This window comes from Metopolophium dirhodum, chromosome 1 (assembly GCF_019925205.1).
Source record: "Metopolophium dirhodum isolate CAU chromosome 1, ASM1992520v1, whole genome shotgun sequence".
Classification (NCBI taxonomy): Eukaryota; Metazoa; Arthropoda; class Insecta; order Hemiptera; family Aphididae; genus Metopolophium; species Metopolophium dirhodum.
Genome location: NC_083560.1, coordinates 38,417,214 through 38,434,045, shown reverse-complemented (window position 1 = coordinate 38,434,045; position 16,832 = coordinate 38,417,214). Strand labels below are relative to the sequence as shown.

The 16,832-nt window shown below is 27.4% G+C and overlaps 2 protein-coding genes across 2 annotated transcripts; one reads left to right on the top strand and one right to left on the bottom strand.

Annotated features, from left to right (window-relative positions):
• Window positions 1-2,389: 2,389 nt before the first annotated feature.
• On the bottom strand, window positions 2,390-4,933 carry LOC132937965 (piggyBac transposable element-derived protein 4-like). Its single transcript, XM_061004608.1, has 4 exons — window positions 4,774-4,933; window positions 4,617-4,703; window positions 3,240-4,194; window positions 2,390-3,092 (listed from the first exon to the last, which is right to left on the bottom strand). Exons 1-4 carry the CDS (start codon window positions 4,931-4,933, stop codon window positions 2,390-2,392), a joined length of 1,905 nt encoding a protein of 634 aa, XP_060860591.1.
• A 7,579-nt stretch (window positions 4,934-12,512) lies between these two features.
• LOC132934895 (myb-like protein AA) lies at window positions 12,513-15,576 on the top strand. Its single transcript, XM_061001299.1, has 6 exons — window positions 12,513-12,700; window positions 13,165-13,445; window positions 13,520-13,818; window positions 13,873-13,954; window positions 14,820-14,945; window positions 15,010-15,576. Exons 2-6 carry the CDS (start codon window positions 13,170-13,172, stop codon window positions 15,523-15,525), a joined length of 1,299 nt encoding a protein of 432 aa, XP_060857282.1. The 5' UTR covers window positions 12,513-12,700; window positions 13,165-13,169; the 3' UTR covers window positions 15,526-15,576.
• The last annotated feature ends 1,256 nt before the right edge of the window (window positions 15,577-16,832 follow it).

The following is a 16,832-nucleotide window of genomic DNA, read 5'->3' as shown; positions in this document are numbered from 1 at the left end:
CTCTTAAAGAAAAATATATTTACTTCATCTATTGTGTATTCTCATAAATTTATTTATATCTTAAATGTTTAACTATTTAATATTTTTTTTATATACCTACGTATTTACGTAAGTCGACGACCAATGCGGCATATACTAGTGTATACTACGTATATTTACGTAATTTTAAGATTGCGTCAATTATTACGTCTTTTTGAGATCAGACAGGTCACGAATGTTTCCTACAAAACCTCCAAATGTCCATTAAATCTGTTCTTTGTCGACTTTTATCTTTTGAAAATGATATGGTGTATAGAAAATGCTGATATAAACATTCAGTTACAATTTAATATATATATAGGTAACAGTAATTTGTTTTAGAGTTACACCAAAAGCCTTAATCGGTTTTAACTAGCCACTTTTGAAAACTTCTTGGAATTTAAATTTTTGACTTCCTCAATGCACCAACTAGCTTGACTTTCCCATCGAACAATGGGTACTGAAGTTGAAAATTTAAACATTATTTCGACTACTTAACGTGTACACAGATACGTACTAAAATCAACTTATGAGGAACGTTGTATTACATTTTCAAGTTTCTTGACGATCGAAAATGTTGCATCGAGAAAAGTTTAATAAAAGTAAACAAACTCGAAATTTCCATCAAAGAAGATGATGGTGTCGAAAATCGTAGCATTTTTACCGGAGCTGCACTATTGCGGCACGAATTCAGGTAGTTTTATTTTGTCCCAAATATAGGTGTATCCCGATTGCGTCCAAATTCAAATTGTTTCACAAAATAACTATATAATATAATTAATAAAAAAGTTATATATTATTAGTAAAATAAAAATAAAGTTTTATAAATACATATTTTATTTAAAATGCATTATAAATAGTATAATATGATAGGTACATATAAATAGCCTAATTCATAAAAAGCAAAAATGTTACAAACAAATAAGGCGGGCAAGTGGGTGTCGCTCTGTTGTACAGTAGGTTACAAGTGGATCACTGTAATGGATGGTGTTAAATTTAAATTCAATTATATTATATCATTGCATAAGAAAAATGATTCTGAGCGAAGACGGTCAGTCAGCCAATGATATTACTAAGAATATTTCGAAGTAGGTATATTTGATGATGTTATTGTGAATAAAGTAATTTATATATAATCTATTTACATGGAGCCTTGTATTACATTTTCACGCATTTTTAGTAACAAATGAAATTTCATTGATATTTATAAAAAACAAAACTAAACAAATTTAAAATATTGACAAAGTACCTACGTAAACAGCTCAATATATGTAAATAATAAAATCATATAAATTCAACTTATTTATTGTTAAAACCTACTAGAAGAACAAACACTAGGTGCATTGGCTTACATAACATATGTACTACCCAAGAATATATGACAAATATTAAACCTTATAAATGTAAATTTAAAAAAATATATTTTTAATTTTTAGTTATAAATTTAGTTAATATTTATTAAAATATAGATAACGAATAATTAGATATAATATTAGAGACTAATTGCTTCCTCTTACTGGTTAATGTGTAGGTATACAAGTCTTTCCAAAAATAAAATACATTCTTGTATTGATTATGATATGTTTCTTAAATGTAATAGTAACTTTCTAGATAATACTGAAGCAGGTATTCTCCAAATCGATATAACAGATCAGCAGATCACGATTGCGCTCCGTGAAATATATGTCTTGCCCTTATAAATATAGATCTTTGCCCAATATACTTTTTAAAATTATAGTCGAAGTGGTAAACTCAAAGTTGAAGTTAAAAGTCCGAGTTAATTAAATAAGGTACTAATTTAATACAACTTAATATATTATTATTATTAATCATTAACCCTTTATAGGGCAGAACAAAAAAAATCACCAGATTGTTCTGAAAATTGGTATACATTCAGTATGGAGTACTCTGATTTTGGGAAAAATATTGGAAAATTTTTAATTTGTTTTGCATGATTGGAAAAGTGGTGGGAAAATAGTTTCTCTTTGCACCTTTACGACCGTGGGATTTACTGAACGGGCAATGGTAATATATTTCCCACTTATGCGGTTACTTAGAAAAATATACAAGCCTCATTCAAACTAATATACCTAAATATAATAAAAATAAAAAAAGTAAAAAAACATTAAAAACACAACATTTCTGTAATGCACATCCCTATAAAATGTATTTAAAATTCATAAATAATAATAAAAAAAAAACAATTGAACTTATACTTAGTAAAACTAAAATTGATAAAAAATAAATAATAATTATTATATATCTTTAAAATAAAAATCAACAACCTGATACATTTCTAGTAAAATAAAACAATAAACTTCTGGAATTTTCCATATAAATAATAAAAGTAATGAAATAGGGATAAACAATTTTAGGTAGGTTTGTGATATGGTACAAAACATTGTTTGCATAGTGTTATGTCGCATGTAGAACAAATCATATTGGATCTTTTTTCTTTTGCTTTAGTGCTACACATTTTGCATCTTCTATATTTATCTATGAATTTTGGCATATGATTAACTCCAGCTGTAAAATCATGAGCGATGGAAAGTTTTTGTTTTTTTTTATATCTTTGTTCGTGGGGGGAAGATGTATTCTTTTTCCTGCATGAGAAATTCCCAATAAGCTCATCCGTTAATCTCGATCGAAACTCTAAATGTGTAATGTACTTTTTTTTATTCTTGTTGCAACTTTCTTTATATAAAATATAAGAATTAACAATAGCAGTATCAACCATATAATAAAAAAGTTTAATCCACCACTTCCTCGACTTTTGAGAAATTGAGTATGGAGACATATATTGATCAAATTTGTCAACTCCTCCCATGTATTTATTATAATCTGATATTCCAGTAGGGCACTTTACTTGAATCCTTTCCCCTTTACCATTTTTTCTCAGTACTGTAGATGTATCTGAAGAGTTATGCATGTTGCTAACAAGTGTCACTGGTTTACTTCCTCTATCCTTCCATCGCATAATACCAATATCTTCACTTTGGGCATATTCAATGTCACCAGAAGTATATTTACCATCATTTTTCATAAGGTGTTTTGGATAATACTTTTTGTTTACTCTAAATGCTCCACATGCAAATATACCATCACACAAAAGTTTAAAAATTAGAGGTATACTGGTAAAAAAATTATCAAAAAAAACACAGTAAAATAAGTTTTTCAATTTTTTGGTCAAGTATAACACAACGTTTTCTCCTAGTCCATACTCAGGTATTCCATTTGATTTTTTTCCAGTGTATATATCAAGATTCAGTAAAAAACCACTATAAGAATCAGCCAATGCCCATATTTTGAAACCCCTTTTAATAGGTTTCATGGGCATATATTGTTTCATAGTGGAACGTCCCTTATATGCTACCATGCTTTCATCGACTGCCAAGTATCTTGATGGGCGATATACAGATTGATAAATATCTTTCAAATGCGTTATCATAGGACGAATTTTATATAATTTATCGAAATCCAAAGAATTTCTTGATGGCATTTGGGAATTATCATTAAGATGAATTAACCGTAGAATTTTCAAAAACCTTTTTACAGGCATGATTTTGGCCACACGTTCACAAAAAAAATTAGGATCATTTGACCAATATAATCTGATGCTAGGTAAGCTATGGTAACCCATAAAAATTAAAATTCCAATAAATGCTTTTATTTCTTCAATGCTTGTGTTGATATTAACATTTTTTTGCTGAGCATATAAATTTGTTTGTTGAACAATAGTTTGAAATATAGGACCAATCATCAATTTAAATATTTCTATTGGCGGCATTTTATAAACGTTTTTGTCTACTGGACCTTGTTCTTCTCTAAATCTAACTTTTTTAAATTTTTTTGGAGGAAATCCTGACTTTACAAAATTAAATTCACCACTCATATTTGGATTAGAAACATTGTCTACGTCTAAATTTATGAGTTCGTTTTCACCACTTATATTTGGATTTGAAATATTGTCTGCTTCTACATTTAGGAGTTCGTTTTCAAGATCATCATTGTTTAGAAATATATTTACATCAATAGGTAAGTCATTAACTTCATCTAAATCTACAAGTAGTTGCTGTTGCTGAGTTGGTACATAATCTTTATCTTTATCACTGTCATCCATTTCCTCATCTGAGCTGGACATAATATCTTCTAGCAACTCCAAATCATTATGTATATCTGACAAAATAAAATTATCTATCAATATATTTTACCAACAACTATAATAATTAATTAGAATACTACTTGATATAATTAGATTTAATTAATAGTAATTTTAATTATGTTAAAGATTATATATAACTATTGGTACCAACTATATTAATGTTTTCATCATAGTTTTATTTTTACAGTACAATACATTAGTTATTGCAATGTTGTTTATAAGAACATATTCCATACATTTACATAAATATAGGTAGGTACAAATTTATTTTAGTAAAATAATAAATAATGTTATATAGGTTCTAGGTACATATAATATACTAAATTGTATAATACAATATTTTTGTACCAAATTTTTTTTATTTTTTATAATATATACAACAAATACAAACAAAAATCTAAATCAAAGTATTGAACAATTATAAATTGAAATATACCTTGAGAAGTAGAAGGAATGTTACTATTTGTTTGTTCAATATTTGATACATTAGGCACCTGCACTTCAGCTTCAGCCATACTAGAACCTGTATGTAAAAAAAAACTTTTAATTAAATATAATTATAAATTAAAAAAATAATTATTTGGTTTATTTACCTGATGATCTGGTAGATAAATGCCATACTGGTTGACTTAGAGAGTTATTTGCATTGGTGGTACAGTCTTCTGCATCAGAATCTCCTCCGTCTTCCGAATCGAATGCCATATCATCGGTAATAGCATTCAACTCTTCTAGAATCTCATATTCTGATAGCATCTGGGAAAAAAATTGATAATTATACGTAAATATTTTGTAAGTGGGTCATTTTTGGCCCCAAAAGTGTATATTTATCGAAAGAGTATGAAATAATGATTCAGAATATACTTACTTCAAGATTGTTAGTGAAGTTTGAAAGTATTTTTTATAAGTTCAAAACCACAACTACATATTTGAAAATAATATTCAATTATTTTTATAAATTGATAACACAGAAAATACATTTCAAATAAACCGTAAGATAACACAGAAAAACGCGCTAAAATGTTATCTTTAAATTAATATCACCAAAGACTTTATAAGTTAAGCTGCTTATTTATTAAAATTAAAACAAATGACAATTTTGATAGGAAATTTATTGGAGGGAAAAAAAGTGTATCGCCTGTGGGCAATGGGTAGATAATTTCCCACTTTGGTCGTTATCGATTTATTTCTCTTATTTGAAATGTTATCAAATACATATAATTGACACTGTCGTATACAGAAAAAAATAACGGTTTTTTTCAAACAAGTGGGAAAAATATTACCTGTGACCACACAGTGCTAGAATTTTTTTTCTTGGGTGGGAAATATATATCCCCTTGCCCTATAAAGGGTTAAGAGCTTATTATGTGAAAAAGTGAACATTTCGTAGATTTTTATGAGATAATGGTTTTAATCTATAATGTAATGAATAATTCATTATAATATACAATTTACCTGCATATAAACGAGTGGCACGCTCATTGAAAATTTCTGATTGAAGTTTGTCGTTTAAATCCAATACGATCGTTTTTTTCGTTTTCCAACAATAAACCTATATACAACAAACAATAGCGCGCCGAAATCAAATATCGGTCTCTGTATCACGCGGACATAGGAAAATTGAAAAGGCAAAGGACAATCATCCAATCTAATGCTAATATAATATATTTGAAAATTCCAAAAGACAAATAAGTTGCGATTCGGGGTACCTACGTGTGCTGGCAGTCTTATGCATCAATTGATTCATAGTTTTGTTTATTTAAATAGCTGTTTAGAATAATTTATAAGTTAAACCCATTGTCCTTAATGTAATATAAAATAGTACAATACGATATGAATATAATATGAATCCGTAAGGCTGTTGCTTACAACATAGTGCTTAATAATGGATATATTACCTACATTTTTCGATTTTTTTATTGTTTACAAATATAGTTCATATCTTATGTATATGTATATAATATCCCATGTGCATTATATTTTCATCCATAATCCATAGTAATTTGTTGGTTAATAAACTTATAAAATATGAATGTTCAATTAATTTCTAAAATGCACGTGATATACATCAGCTGTAAAATACACAACATAGTATGCAACAGTGCTGAAGCCGGGGTTTTTTTCTGGGGGTGGGGCTAAAATATTAAACTTTACTAAAAAACTTAAATTTACTTTACTAAAACACCTATAATATTTTCTTCACTAGGCAACTAGTGAAATTATAACATTACAATTTGTATTCTTTGTCATCGATTTAAACTTGTGCTTTTTTAAAAAAAAGATATTGCAATACCTATCTAAAACATTTTTCCTTTTATTTTAGATTCTGAGCGAAGCGATGAATGTATTGATTTTACAATGTGTGTTTTTTATTTTATTTTTTTTTTAGATTCTGGGCGAAGCGATAAATGTATTGATTTTACAATGATGTATGTTTTTTTTTTTATTTTTTTGTATTTTTGTGTCTGTCATCACCTTTTAGGACAGTAAAAGTGCTTAGATTTTCTTCAATAGTAACTTTTCTGATGGGAAAGTGAATCTAGTTGGTACTTTAGGGGGTCAAAAATAAAAATTTCCCAGTAGTTTTCACAAGCGACGTGAAAAACAAAAGAAAAATTATGGATAAAAAGGAATTTTTAAGCAAAATCTGTTTTCGAGAAAATAGATTTTTGTTTTTGGTGTAACTCTAAAACAAATGACCGTAGGGACATGAACTTTTGACTGAATGTTTATATTAGCATTTTCTATAAACGATAAAATTTTGAAAATATTTTGACTCTTTTTGAGCTGTTTACGGACATTGTCAGTTTTCAATTTTTTTATTTTTTTTTCTATAAATATCAATAAAATTTTATCTGTTGAGTAAAAAAGCTTGAAAATTTAATAGAAGGCTCCTAGGTTATTGTTTCAAAGGCAGATGAAAAAAATTAAAAATCCTTAGTCACAGTTTTTATTTATAAGCATTTAAAGTTCAAATTTTGACAAAATACGGAAAAACAGGTAAATTATTTTGAGTTGAGAATTCATAAAAATTTTTTTTTTTAAATCTAAGATTTGAAAATGTCATAAAAGATTACTCATAAGTTTGTCTACCTTTATCAAAAAAAAAATGTCTACAAGAAACTTAAATTAAATTTTTATGAGCGTCTGAAATTTATATTTTTACAACATTTGTTATTCACTCGATTTCTCGTGTAACAATATTTTCTTATTTTATTGTAAATAAAAAACGAATGACTGAAAATTTGAAAATTTTGAAAATACAATAAAATAAAATAAAACTTGAAAATTTCACTGAATGTTTATATTAGCATTTTCTATACACCATAACATTTTGAAAATATTTTGACTCTTTTTGAGCTGTTTACGGACGTTGTCAGTTATCAATTTTTTTAGTTTTTTTTTCTATAAATATCAATACAATTTTGTTTATTGGGTAAAAAAGCATTAACATTTAATATAAGGCTCCTGATAAATCTTCTAATAGTAGTTGAAAAATATTAAAAATACATACGCACAATTTTTTTTTATAAGCATTTAAAGTTCAAATTTTGACAACATTTATCAAATTTATAATTTATTAATTATTTTGTAGTTGAAAATGTATAAAATGTTTAACTTTTATGGCTAAGGATTGAAAATTTAAAACAAGGCTCCACGTAAATAGGTTATATATAAATTACTTTATTCACAATAATATCATCAAATATACTTGCTAATATCATAGGCTGACTGACCGTTTTCGCTCAGAATCGTTTTTCTTATACAATGATATTATATCATTGAATTCAAATTTAACATCATCCATTACAGTGACCCACTTTTAACCTACTGTACAGCAGAGCGACATCCACTTATCCACCTTTTTTTTTAAACATGTTAATTATAAACAAGATAAATAATTTATCTTATTTCACAAATAAAATTTAAATTAAATTAACTTCCAGAACTTGGTTTAAAAAATTGTATATTTATAAAAAAAACATATTAGGTACTTACGAAAAAAAAAGAAGTAAATACATAAAAATATAAAATAAAACTAACTATTGAGTCTGATTCCACCAATATTTATTTATGAGCATTTTAAGGTAAATGTCGACAAACATGAGTAAACAAACATGAGTACCTACATGAATATGCTCGCGTAAAATTACGATATGTCATCAAACGGTTTTAGTTATCTTGTTGTAGTTTAAAAATACTCACGGGACTTGAAATGTTTACGTATATTATTTTATCTTACTATAGGTATCTAGTATCTACTCAATGATATTTTAAAAATATATTTAGATTAATTTTAAGCTATATTGTATTATTGTCTATTATAATTTATAAGTATAGGTACCAAATATAGCTTAAGAGGACGCTATACCCGCATGTGTTGTCTCCGTCTTACAAATGTACAACATAGTAAAAAACTGTTTTGCGCGTGATAGAACCACTCCCTCGGTATTTATAGTAGAATTACCGAAATTCCACAACGCATAGGGAACAACTTTATCTGTGTCGTAACGTTTTTATTATTTGGATAATATAAATAAAATTAAAGTTATCAGTTTCAGAACAATAGGAATTTTTTTGTTTTTTTCATTTAATTATTAAAAATTATTGGTTAGTAAAAAAAAAATATAAAAAAAAATTAAAACGCTACGACACATATAAAGTTGTTCCCTATGCATTGTGGAATTTTGGTAATTCTACTATCAATATCGAGGGAGTGGTTCTATCTCGCGCAAAACAGTTTTTGCTATGTTGTACATTTGTAAGACGGAGACAACGCAGCGGGTATAGAGTCATCTTAATAAGTAATAACTAATAATTAATAGTAAAATAAATTATTTTATAATAATTAAGTAATACCTACCTATAATATATGATAAAATATGCTTAGTAATATATATATAGTCTGATGGTCTATCTCATATTATTTTTCGTGTGCAATGATTTATTATTGTAGGTACCTACCTAATCAAATTGAACACATCCATATTATACATTTATCATAATAGTATTACAGTAATACAGTGACCTACGCAATCAATATTTAATGGTCATTATTGATTACAACATAAAATTTAGTAACCTATAAACACGAATAATCCGAATATCCGATAATAGTTTAACAAATTATTACTAAATTATAAATGTATAAAAGGATCTGTGTAATGAGTGTATATTATACATGAAATATAATTATGAAGATGAGGTATTAATATTTAAAATAAAAATACAAGTATTGAAAATAATATTCTCAAAGTAATCGAAAACGTATTATAATAACGTACACTCAGAAAAAAGTATACCATTTTTCAGGAAAAATGGTATATTTTTAATTTAAAAAGGGTTAAATTTGGTTTTTTTTATTCATCGGATTTTAGTACGGTTAGGTTAGGTTAGGATTTTGTATTATTTGATTATATTAATCCACATATAATAAGTAATTTTAAATCATAAATAAGTCAAAATAATAATTATTATTTATAGGTAATATAGTTAAAAATGTATAAATACCACAGTCACTTTAAATCATAAATAAATAAAAAGGTGGGTAAGTGGATGTCACTCTGTTGTACAGTAGGTTACAAGTGGGTCACTGTAATGAATGGTGTTAAATTTGAATTCAATGATATAATATCATTATATAAGAAAAACGATTCTGAGGGAAAATAGTCAGTCAGCCCATGATATAACCAAGTATATTTGATGATATTATTGTGAATAAAGTAATTTATATATAACCTATTTTGACAAAATTCGAACTTTATATGCTTTTTAAAAAAAATTGTGACTATGGATTTTAATTAACCACAGTCCCTTCAAATCGTTAACAAATAAATCAAAATAGTTATAATTATTTATAGGTGATACAGTTAAAAATGTATAAACACCATCGACTTTTGAGGTAATACTTATAAACCTATTATTATATTTACCTTTTACGAATGATAAAAAAAATAAATTCGCGATTATGGTTATACACAAAATACTTGACTACGTATAGGTAGGTACTTCACTTTCCACAGACTAACTAAATTATAAAATTATAAAATTATTAGGTCATCCATATCGACCATCGTGACCACCTTATCGTGTAGTAATAATAACATAACTTAAAGTAATAAAGATAACATTTCTATACCACACGCCATACAGTGAGACAATGTTACAGACAAGGTGTGTCAAATTGATAAGGTGTCGTCACAATGGACCACTACACGTATACACTCTTGATTGAAAATATTACCACAGTTCTATAGTCACCAAAGCACGCTTCCTGTCCTATGAAGGCCTGTCACATTCATACTGTTAAATGCAAAATGTTTTATAACTTAAGAATTAAAATGCTATTTTCTTTTTAAATTGAAGTTACTATTTACAAAAACGTTGAATCATAATAAGTTTTTTTTTAATCGAGATGGCATAATAAATTGAAGCCTGTTATACATTTACAATTATACATTACATTTGCATTTTAATCATTTTCAATATTTTTTACCCAGTAGACATCAATTATAAAATATGATGTATAATTTAGATATTCGCATCCTTCTTAAAATCTTTAAATTAAATTAAAACTATTATGATTCTGTACCTAATTTTAATAGTTGTCTGGTAGAGTGGAGTATTATTTTCTAGTGCTCATAAAAAACTCTAAAAACATGTTTAAAATATTTTGCATATTTTATTATATGATTAGGTATATTATTTATATTATAATATTATTCAATAATAGTTATCTTATAAACTTCAAACTAATTTTGAAAAATTGTTTAGTTTTTTTGGTGTTATCTTGTTTTTAGCAACTTACTCATTTTTTTTTTTTTATAAAAGTGAATATCATTTTTGTTTTGACATAATGCGTTATGATAATTTTGGTTAATATTTGACTGTGTATTGAGCAACCAACCTTTGTCAAAAATGTTGTTAATATATTTCTTCAATAACTACAAATTATTTTTAAACATATATGTGAAAAATGTTTATGAAGTTTTTAAATTGAAATGCAACATTACAAACCTGATCTTTTACCAGGACAGCTAGTTATATATATTTAGATATTCTACAGTATAATCTAGTACAGTGCTTCTCAAATTGTTTTGTCATGAGGATCCTTAAATTTAATGTAAAACTGGGCCCTCTTAATCAAAATTATTAATTGTTTTTTCTAAATTAGGTATATACTAAAATTACATGTACTGTTACACAGATAAATTATATAAAAAGTATAGTAAATTAATGTTTTAATATACTTTTGAAAAATATTAATAATAGTATTACAATTTAAGTATTTAAACTTTTTCCATAACCGCTTAAAGTCTAAAGAAAATAAGCACTGATCTAGGACGACCATATAAATCTATCAACCATTTAGCATATAGATATGTTTCTTTCCCAAGATCTTGGTATATAATATATAATAATATATATGTAATAGCATTGATTTTATAATATACTATAAATACTATGAATATACTATAAAATCAATGGTAATAGGTACAACTGAGTAATAAATGCATATAAAAAGGTGTTCAAAATATATGCATTTTGGTAACACATAGATAGCATGAAAACTAGTATTAACCTCAATATCAACATATTATGAATTGTATTTAAAATCAATATATTAATTAATAATTAATAATTATTATTTAACTGTCATATAGCCGAAACGTCGCGCCAAACTGTCGGCGCCAAATCACCCGCGCCGAAAAGTCCCATTCCCACTTGTAACATACTGTACAGCATAGCGACACCCCCTTGCCCACCTTATTATTTTTCATTAAATATTTTATAATTATTATAAATAATTGATAATAAAAAAAGAAGCACAGTTATAATTTGCCCGCTATTAGATCTACTTACCACAATTATTAAAGGAAACGCTAACGTTACGATGTTTGAGGGAAACCATACAATATGTAATGGCCCCACTGGCTGTTGCCGTTGGCACGTCTTTTCCATGGCGTCGCAGCGTCGTGTTTTGTTGTCAGTTTTCGTTCGTTGCGTTTCATTGTGATCGTATAATATTTATATTGTTATAAGCATTGTAATATTGTTGTATTAGTCATAACTGGGTACTTAAATTACCTCGGAAAAAAACTATATTTTTTTTACGTTTTTCTACGCTGTTTGCATCTCGCTTGGATTAAATTCGATCGGTAGCACGTTTCGGCTCATAGATAATAGAAGATAATAGATTCATTATCTTATAATATTATCTATGCGTGTGCTGGCTTCGTATATGATTACGGTTTGAGTGATTCGATTCTTATGTCACTTTAATCTGTGACGTGTAGAACACGGTCACTTCTGTCGGTTGGTTGCAGAACTTCTGGGTAGTTTTCCGAAGAACATTTCTCAGAATCATCATAAACACGACTGACGACTGTGTCCGACAGGTGCCAAACGAAATACGTATAGTTCAATAGGTGCACATAACATGAGCCATCCGATAAGACTGCACTGACTACCATTACTGAAACATCATCGATTATAAGACTGACGGAAAAGCAATTTGTACAAGTATGTATAAGTAGTTAATAGTTTTTCACATACACACGGACTAATCACTCGCTGTCCGTGCTCTCTCAGACAAATAAAATCGAAAAAATCCCTCGACGACGCTCGACGCTGTTTATTATTTAGGATCCAAGCAACTGTGGATATGAACTAAAACTAAATTACATAGGCAGGTACCTACATATTAAATAAAACATGAGTCGGAGACAACATCAGTCAATGTAAAATCTGCTTAAAAGCTTACAACCTTTCTTTTACTAAAGAAGGTATTTAATTGATGGTTTGTACATTACTATGATGGTTGATTTAGAAAGTATTATATTGTCGGTGAATAAAGATTATAGTATTACAATGTAAAATGTTTAATATATATTATATTTCTAATAATATTCTTAATATTCTATTAATTTTTTTATTGTTAAGTATGTAATCATTTATAACTTAGAAAATTACATTAATTTTTCTAGATACAATGGTCGTCTGTTTTATTTGTGATAACAAAATTTACGGTGAACGTACACGGGTATGTTCAAGCATTACACCACATTGTAATATACCATACCCAGAAAAAATTGCTCAGCTCATGGGAGATGAAGTTGTGGTTATTGTAACCCCTGCGGATCACATGTGCAAGAACTGTACCTCACTTTTGACTCATATGGACAAGTTGGAAAATGATCTGAAACTTGTTAAAAACGCAATGTTGTCATATATACAAAAGAAATATGGAATATTGGCTCCTGATCAAGTTAGAACCTAATTATAACAACCTACATGATATTAGGTTGTTATATAAAAAAATTAATTTTAACTTTTATTTAGATTGTCAATGGACAAATAAATGCAGAGGAACAACAAGAAAAAGATGATCATAAAGTACCTAGTGGTCTGACAGTAGGAGTTTTTCCTACTGTTACTACTGCTGCCGTAGTAACTCCGGTCCATACTCCATTTAAATTGTTAAAAACACAACAGCAGCAGCAGCAACAACAACAACGATACCAACCACAACAACAACACCATCAACAACAATCACCAACACAACAAGATAGCACTAATAAAATGAAAATTTACAAGTGCAGCGTTTGTACATTCCAATCGAAAGAGCTTAGTCATGTTCGGTATGTACATTATTTAATATTATTTTAAAGTTATAATTAAAACTTTAATTTTAGATTCCACATGCGCACTCATACGAACAAAATGGAGCCTGTAAAACCTATTTTTAATCAGTCAGCGGTCAAAGCATTAACTCCGGTAAGAATTAGAAAAAAATATGATCTTTACTATATAAATTAATATATTGGAGTACATATTTTTATATAGTTAACACATTTATTAGTACTACATTTTCACTTTTTCACTATTTTCAATTAAAATATATGTTAATGCTGTTAACTCCACTAAATTGTACTATGCATCATTAAACTATGTAACTGTGTTACAAAGACAAATTTTCATTATAAATATCCTATTTATGTTTCATAAGATTAAAATTTAAAAATTTATTATATAATTATTGTACTTATGATTTTATTAATTGACTTTTAAGAGTATGTCAGCGTATTTTTTTTTCTTCCTGACCCACCTGCAATAAAACAAATTTTTTGTTCAAAATAATAATCATAATCAAAATAATTTCTAAAATTAGAGCGAAATGACCTCGTATAATATTTGAAGGTAAGATTATCATTTATGGCATCTCATATGCTTTTTATTAAAATTTTAATTTTAAGACGATCTATAATTATTTTAAAATTGTAAATTATTTGTACAACTTAAAATATTCATAACTTGCTTTAAAATTAAAATATAATAAAATGCCCAAAAGGTGCCCTGAATAATCTTACCTTCAAATTTTTTATGTAGTAATTTCACTCTAATTTTAGAAATTAAAATGATAATGATCATAATTGTAAATGGAAAATTTGCCATGTTGCTTGTGGGCGAGGGAGAAAAATGCGCTGACATCCTCTTAATTGTAAAAGAATTTCTTTCAATATTAATTTTATGTAACTCATTTACTATTATTATAAATGCAGTTAATAATATATGACACAATTTTGATTTGATCTCTTAATTTATATAAAAGTAATTATATAAAATGTTTAATTTAATTTAGGTACCGCAACAGAAGAAACAAATGTACAGATGCCAAGTATGTTCTAAATCCTTTGATAGTCGAATTGATTGCCTTGATCACATTCATAAAGACCATACTCAGCCAACTCCATCAACCTCCAATGGAGTAAATGAAAAATAAAATATCTATAACAAATCTTCTTGTCTTTATTACTTTATTTTATTTTTAGGTAAGAAAAATGGAAGATTCTCGTCCGGTTATAATCAGAATTATGAAACCGCAACCATCTAAGACTCAAGAAATTAAAGCGGAGTCTCCTATGGTGGTAGACAAAGATCAACAGGATAACAATAAAGGCACTGTTGACACGGATATGATGTTGAATGGCAATGTCCACACTAAAGGATCTGCAAATGTTAAACAAGAAGAAGGAACTGAAAATACAGGCGAAGGAGAGGGAACTGAAAACTCTCAGGAAGATAAGACTGTAAAAGAAGTCAAATTGAAAATAAAACCTGAGCCTGCACAAGAAGAAGCCACCGAAGAAGAAAATGATGAAGAAGATACAGTCTTGCCTGATCAGGAAGAAGCTGATCAAGAAACTCCAGACAGTGTTGAGAAAGAAGTTGATAAAGACAATGCAAATGTGGAAAACAAAATGGGAGACTTGAACATAGAATCAATTTCAGCCGTAATTCATAATAATAACCCTACTGACAGAGAGGATACACGAAACAAAGATTAAGATAATTTATACAACTTCTTTAAAGTTAGTAATCAATTTAATATTAAAAAGCCCCCGTTTCATAATTTAAAAATTATTATTATGTTCTTTTCTAATATTTTCTTTTAATAACTTTTAATTATTTATTAAAATATTAGAAATTAAACTATTTTTTTTTTTTATATATATAAATTATTAAGATAAGAAGTACAAAAACGACATTAAAAATGTTTGATGGATTTTGGAATACAATAAATAATTCTATTTAATGAATTACTTAAATTATACAATACTAATGGTATGATTTAAATCAAATTAACATAATGTAATAATGTTAAAATGAATTACCTAACAGTAGTTAGTTTTTTACTTACATACAAGTAATTTATTCTTTAATATTCGCGATCTATTCTTGATCTAAGCTATTACATTTGTAAAGTAAATATTTAATTCTTATAATTATTTCATGATGATGAGTTAATATTCTGATTATTTTTAAGACAAGTACAAAGTCATATCAATATTCCTAAATCATTGTCATTGTTTCAATCATCTAAGCTTAATAAATAATTGTAGAAGGTAATGTTAAAATATGTTTACGTACAGTAGTAAAAGTAGTAAAACTTATATTTGTAGTAGTTGTAATATATAAAAAATTATATATTTTGTCTAGTAATATTTGTTTATTATTAGCTAAATGTAAATGTAGCTTAGCTTATGTAGGGAAAAGCACAATGTAGAGGAGGGAAGGTGATAATACTCGGCTTGGCCAGGAGAAAAAAAGTAGCTTAGTTTTCGACGGCAAATTTGTAGTTTAAATAATATCCACCGGGAGGTTGATATTAGGAGATTTTAAATTTTGTGCTATTCCTCTTAAATACTCTAGTAAATCATAACCTGGATCAGCTAAGAATCTTTGTTGCACTTCTTTTAAACCTATATTGTGGGATTGGACTCAAATTTTTATTTTTTTATTACTGCGCCCATAAAGTAGCATCTCAATTACTTTCGTTCTGAGTAGATTGTAAGGTTTTGATTAATTTATGTAGTCCTACGGTATACAATAATAAAATTAATAATTGAAATAATGATAAATAATAATATCCATTTCAGACAAACCAGGATGTGTCGATATTAATCTATTTAATTTTCTATGCCAGGATTCTGCCGTATTTGTCGTCCTGGGCAATCCTGATGATACTTCCAAGCCTACAGGCTCGGCAGCATGACAGTGTTGATCTGGAAAAAATGTTGAATTCTTATCTAGTTCATGTTTTTTTTTCATTTGTCTCCACAGTTCGAAATTTTGCACCACATTTATTAAAATG

Excerpts from the sequence above, each read along its gene's own strand:
- LOC132937965 (XM_061004608.1), bottom strand. The coding sequence starts at position 4,933 with ATGCTATCAGAATATGAGATTCTAGAAGAGTTGAATGCTATTACCGAT. Across the intron at positions 4,704-4,773 it reads TTTATCTACCAGATCATCAG|GTTCTAGTATGGCTGAAGCT; the intron begins GTAAATAAACCA and ends TTTTACATACAG. Across the intron at positions 3,093-3,239 it reads AAATCAAATGGAATACCTGA|AGTAAACAAAAAGTATTATC; the intron begins GTATGGACTAGG and ends TGGAGCATTTAG.
- LOC132934895 (XM_061001299.1), top strand. The coding sequence starts at position 13,170 with ATGGTCGTCTGTTTTATTTGTGATAACAAAATTTACGGTGAACGTACA. Across the intron at positions 13,819-13,872 it reads AAAGAGCTTAGTCATGTTCG|ATTCCACATGCGCACTCATA; the intron begins GTATGTACATTA and ends CTTTAATTTTAG. Across the intron at positions 13,955-14,819 it reads CGGTCAAAGCATTAACTCCG|GTACCGCAACAGAAGAAACA; the intron begins GTAAGAATTAGA and ends AATTTAATTTAG.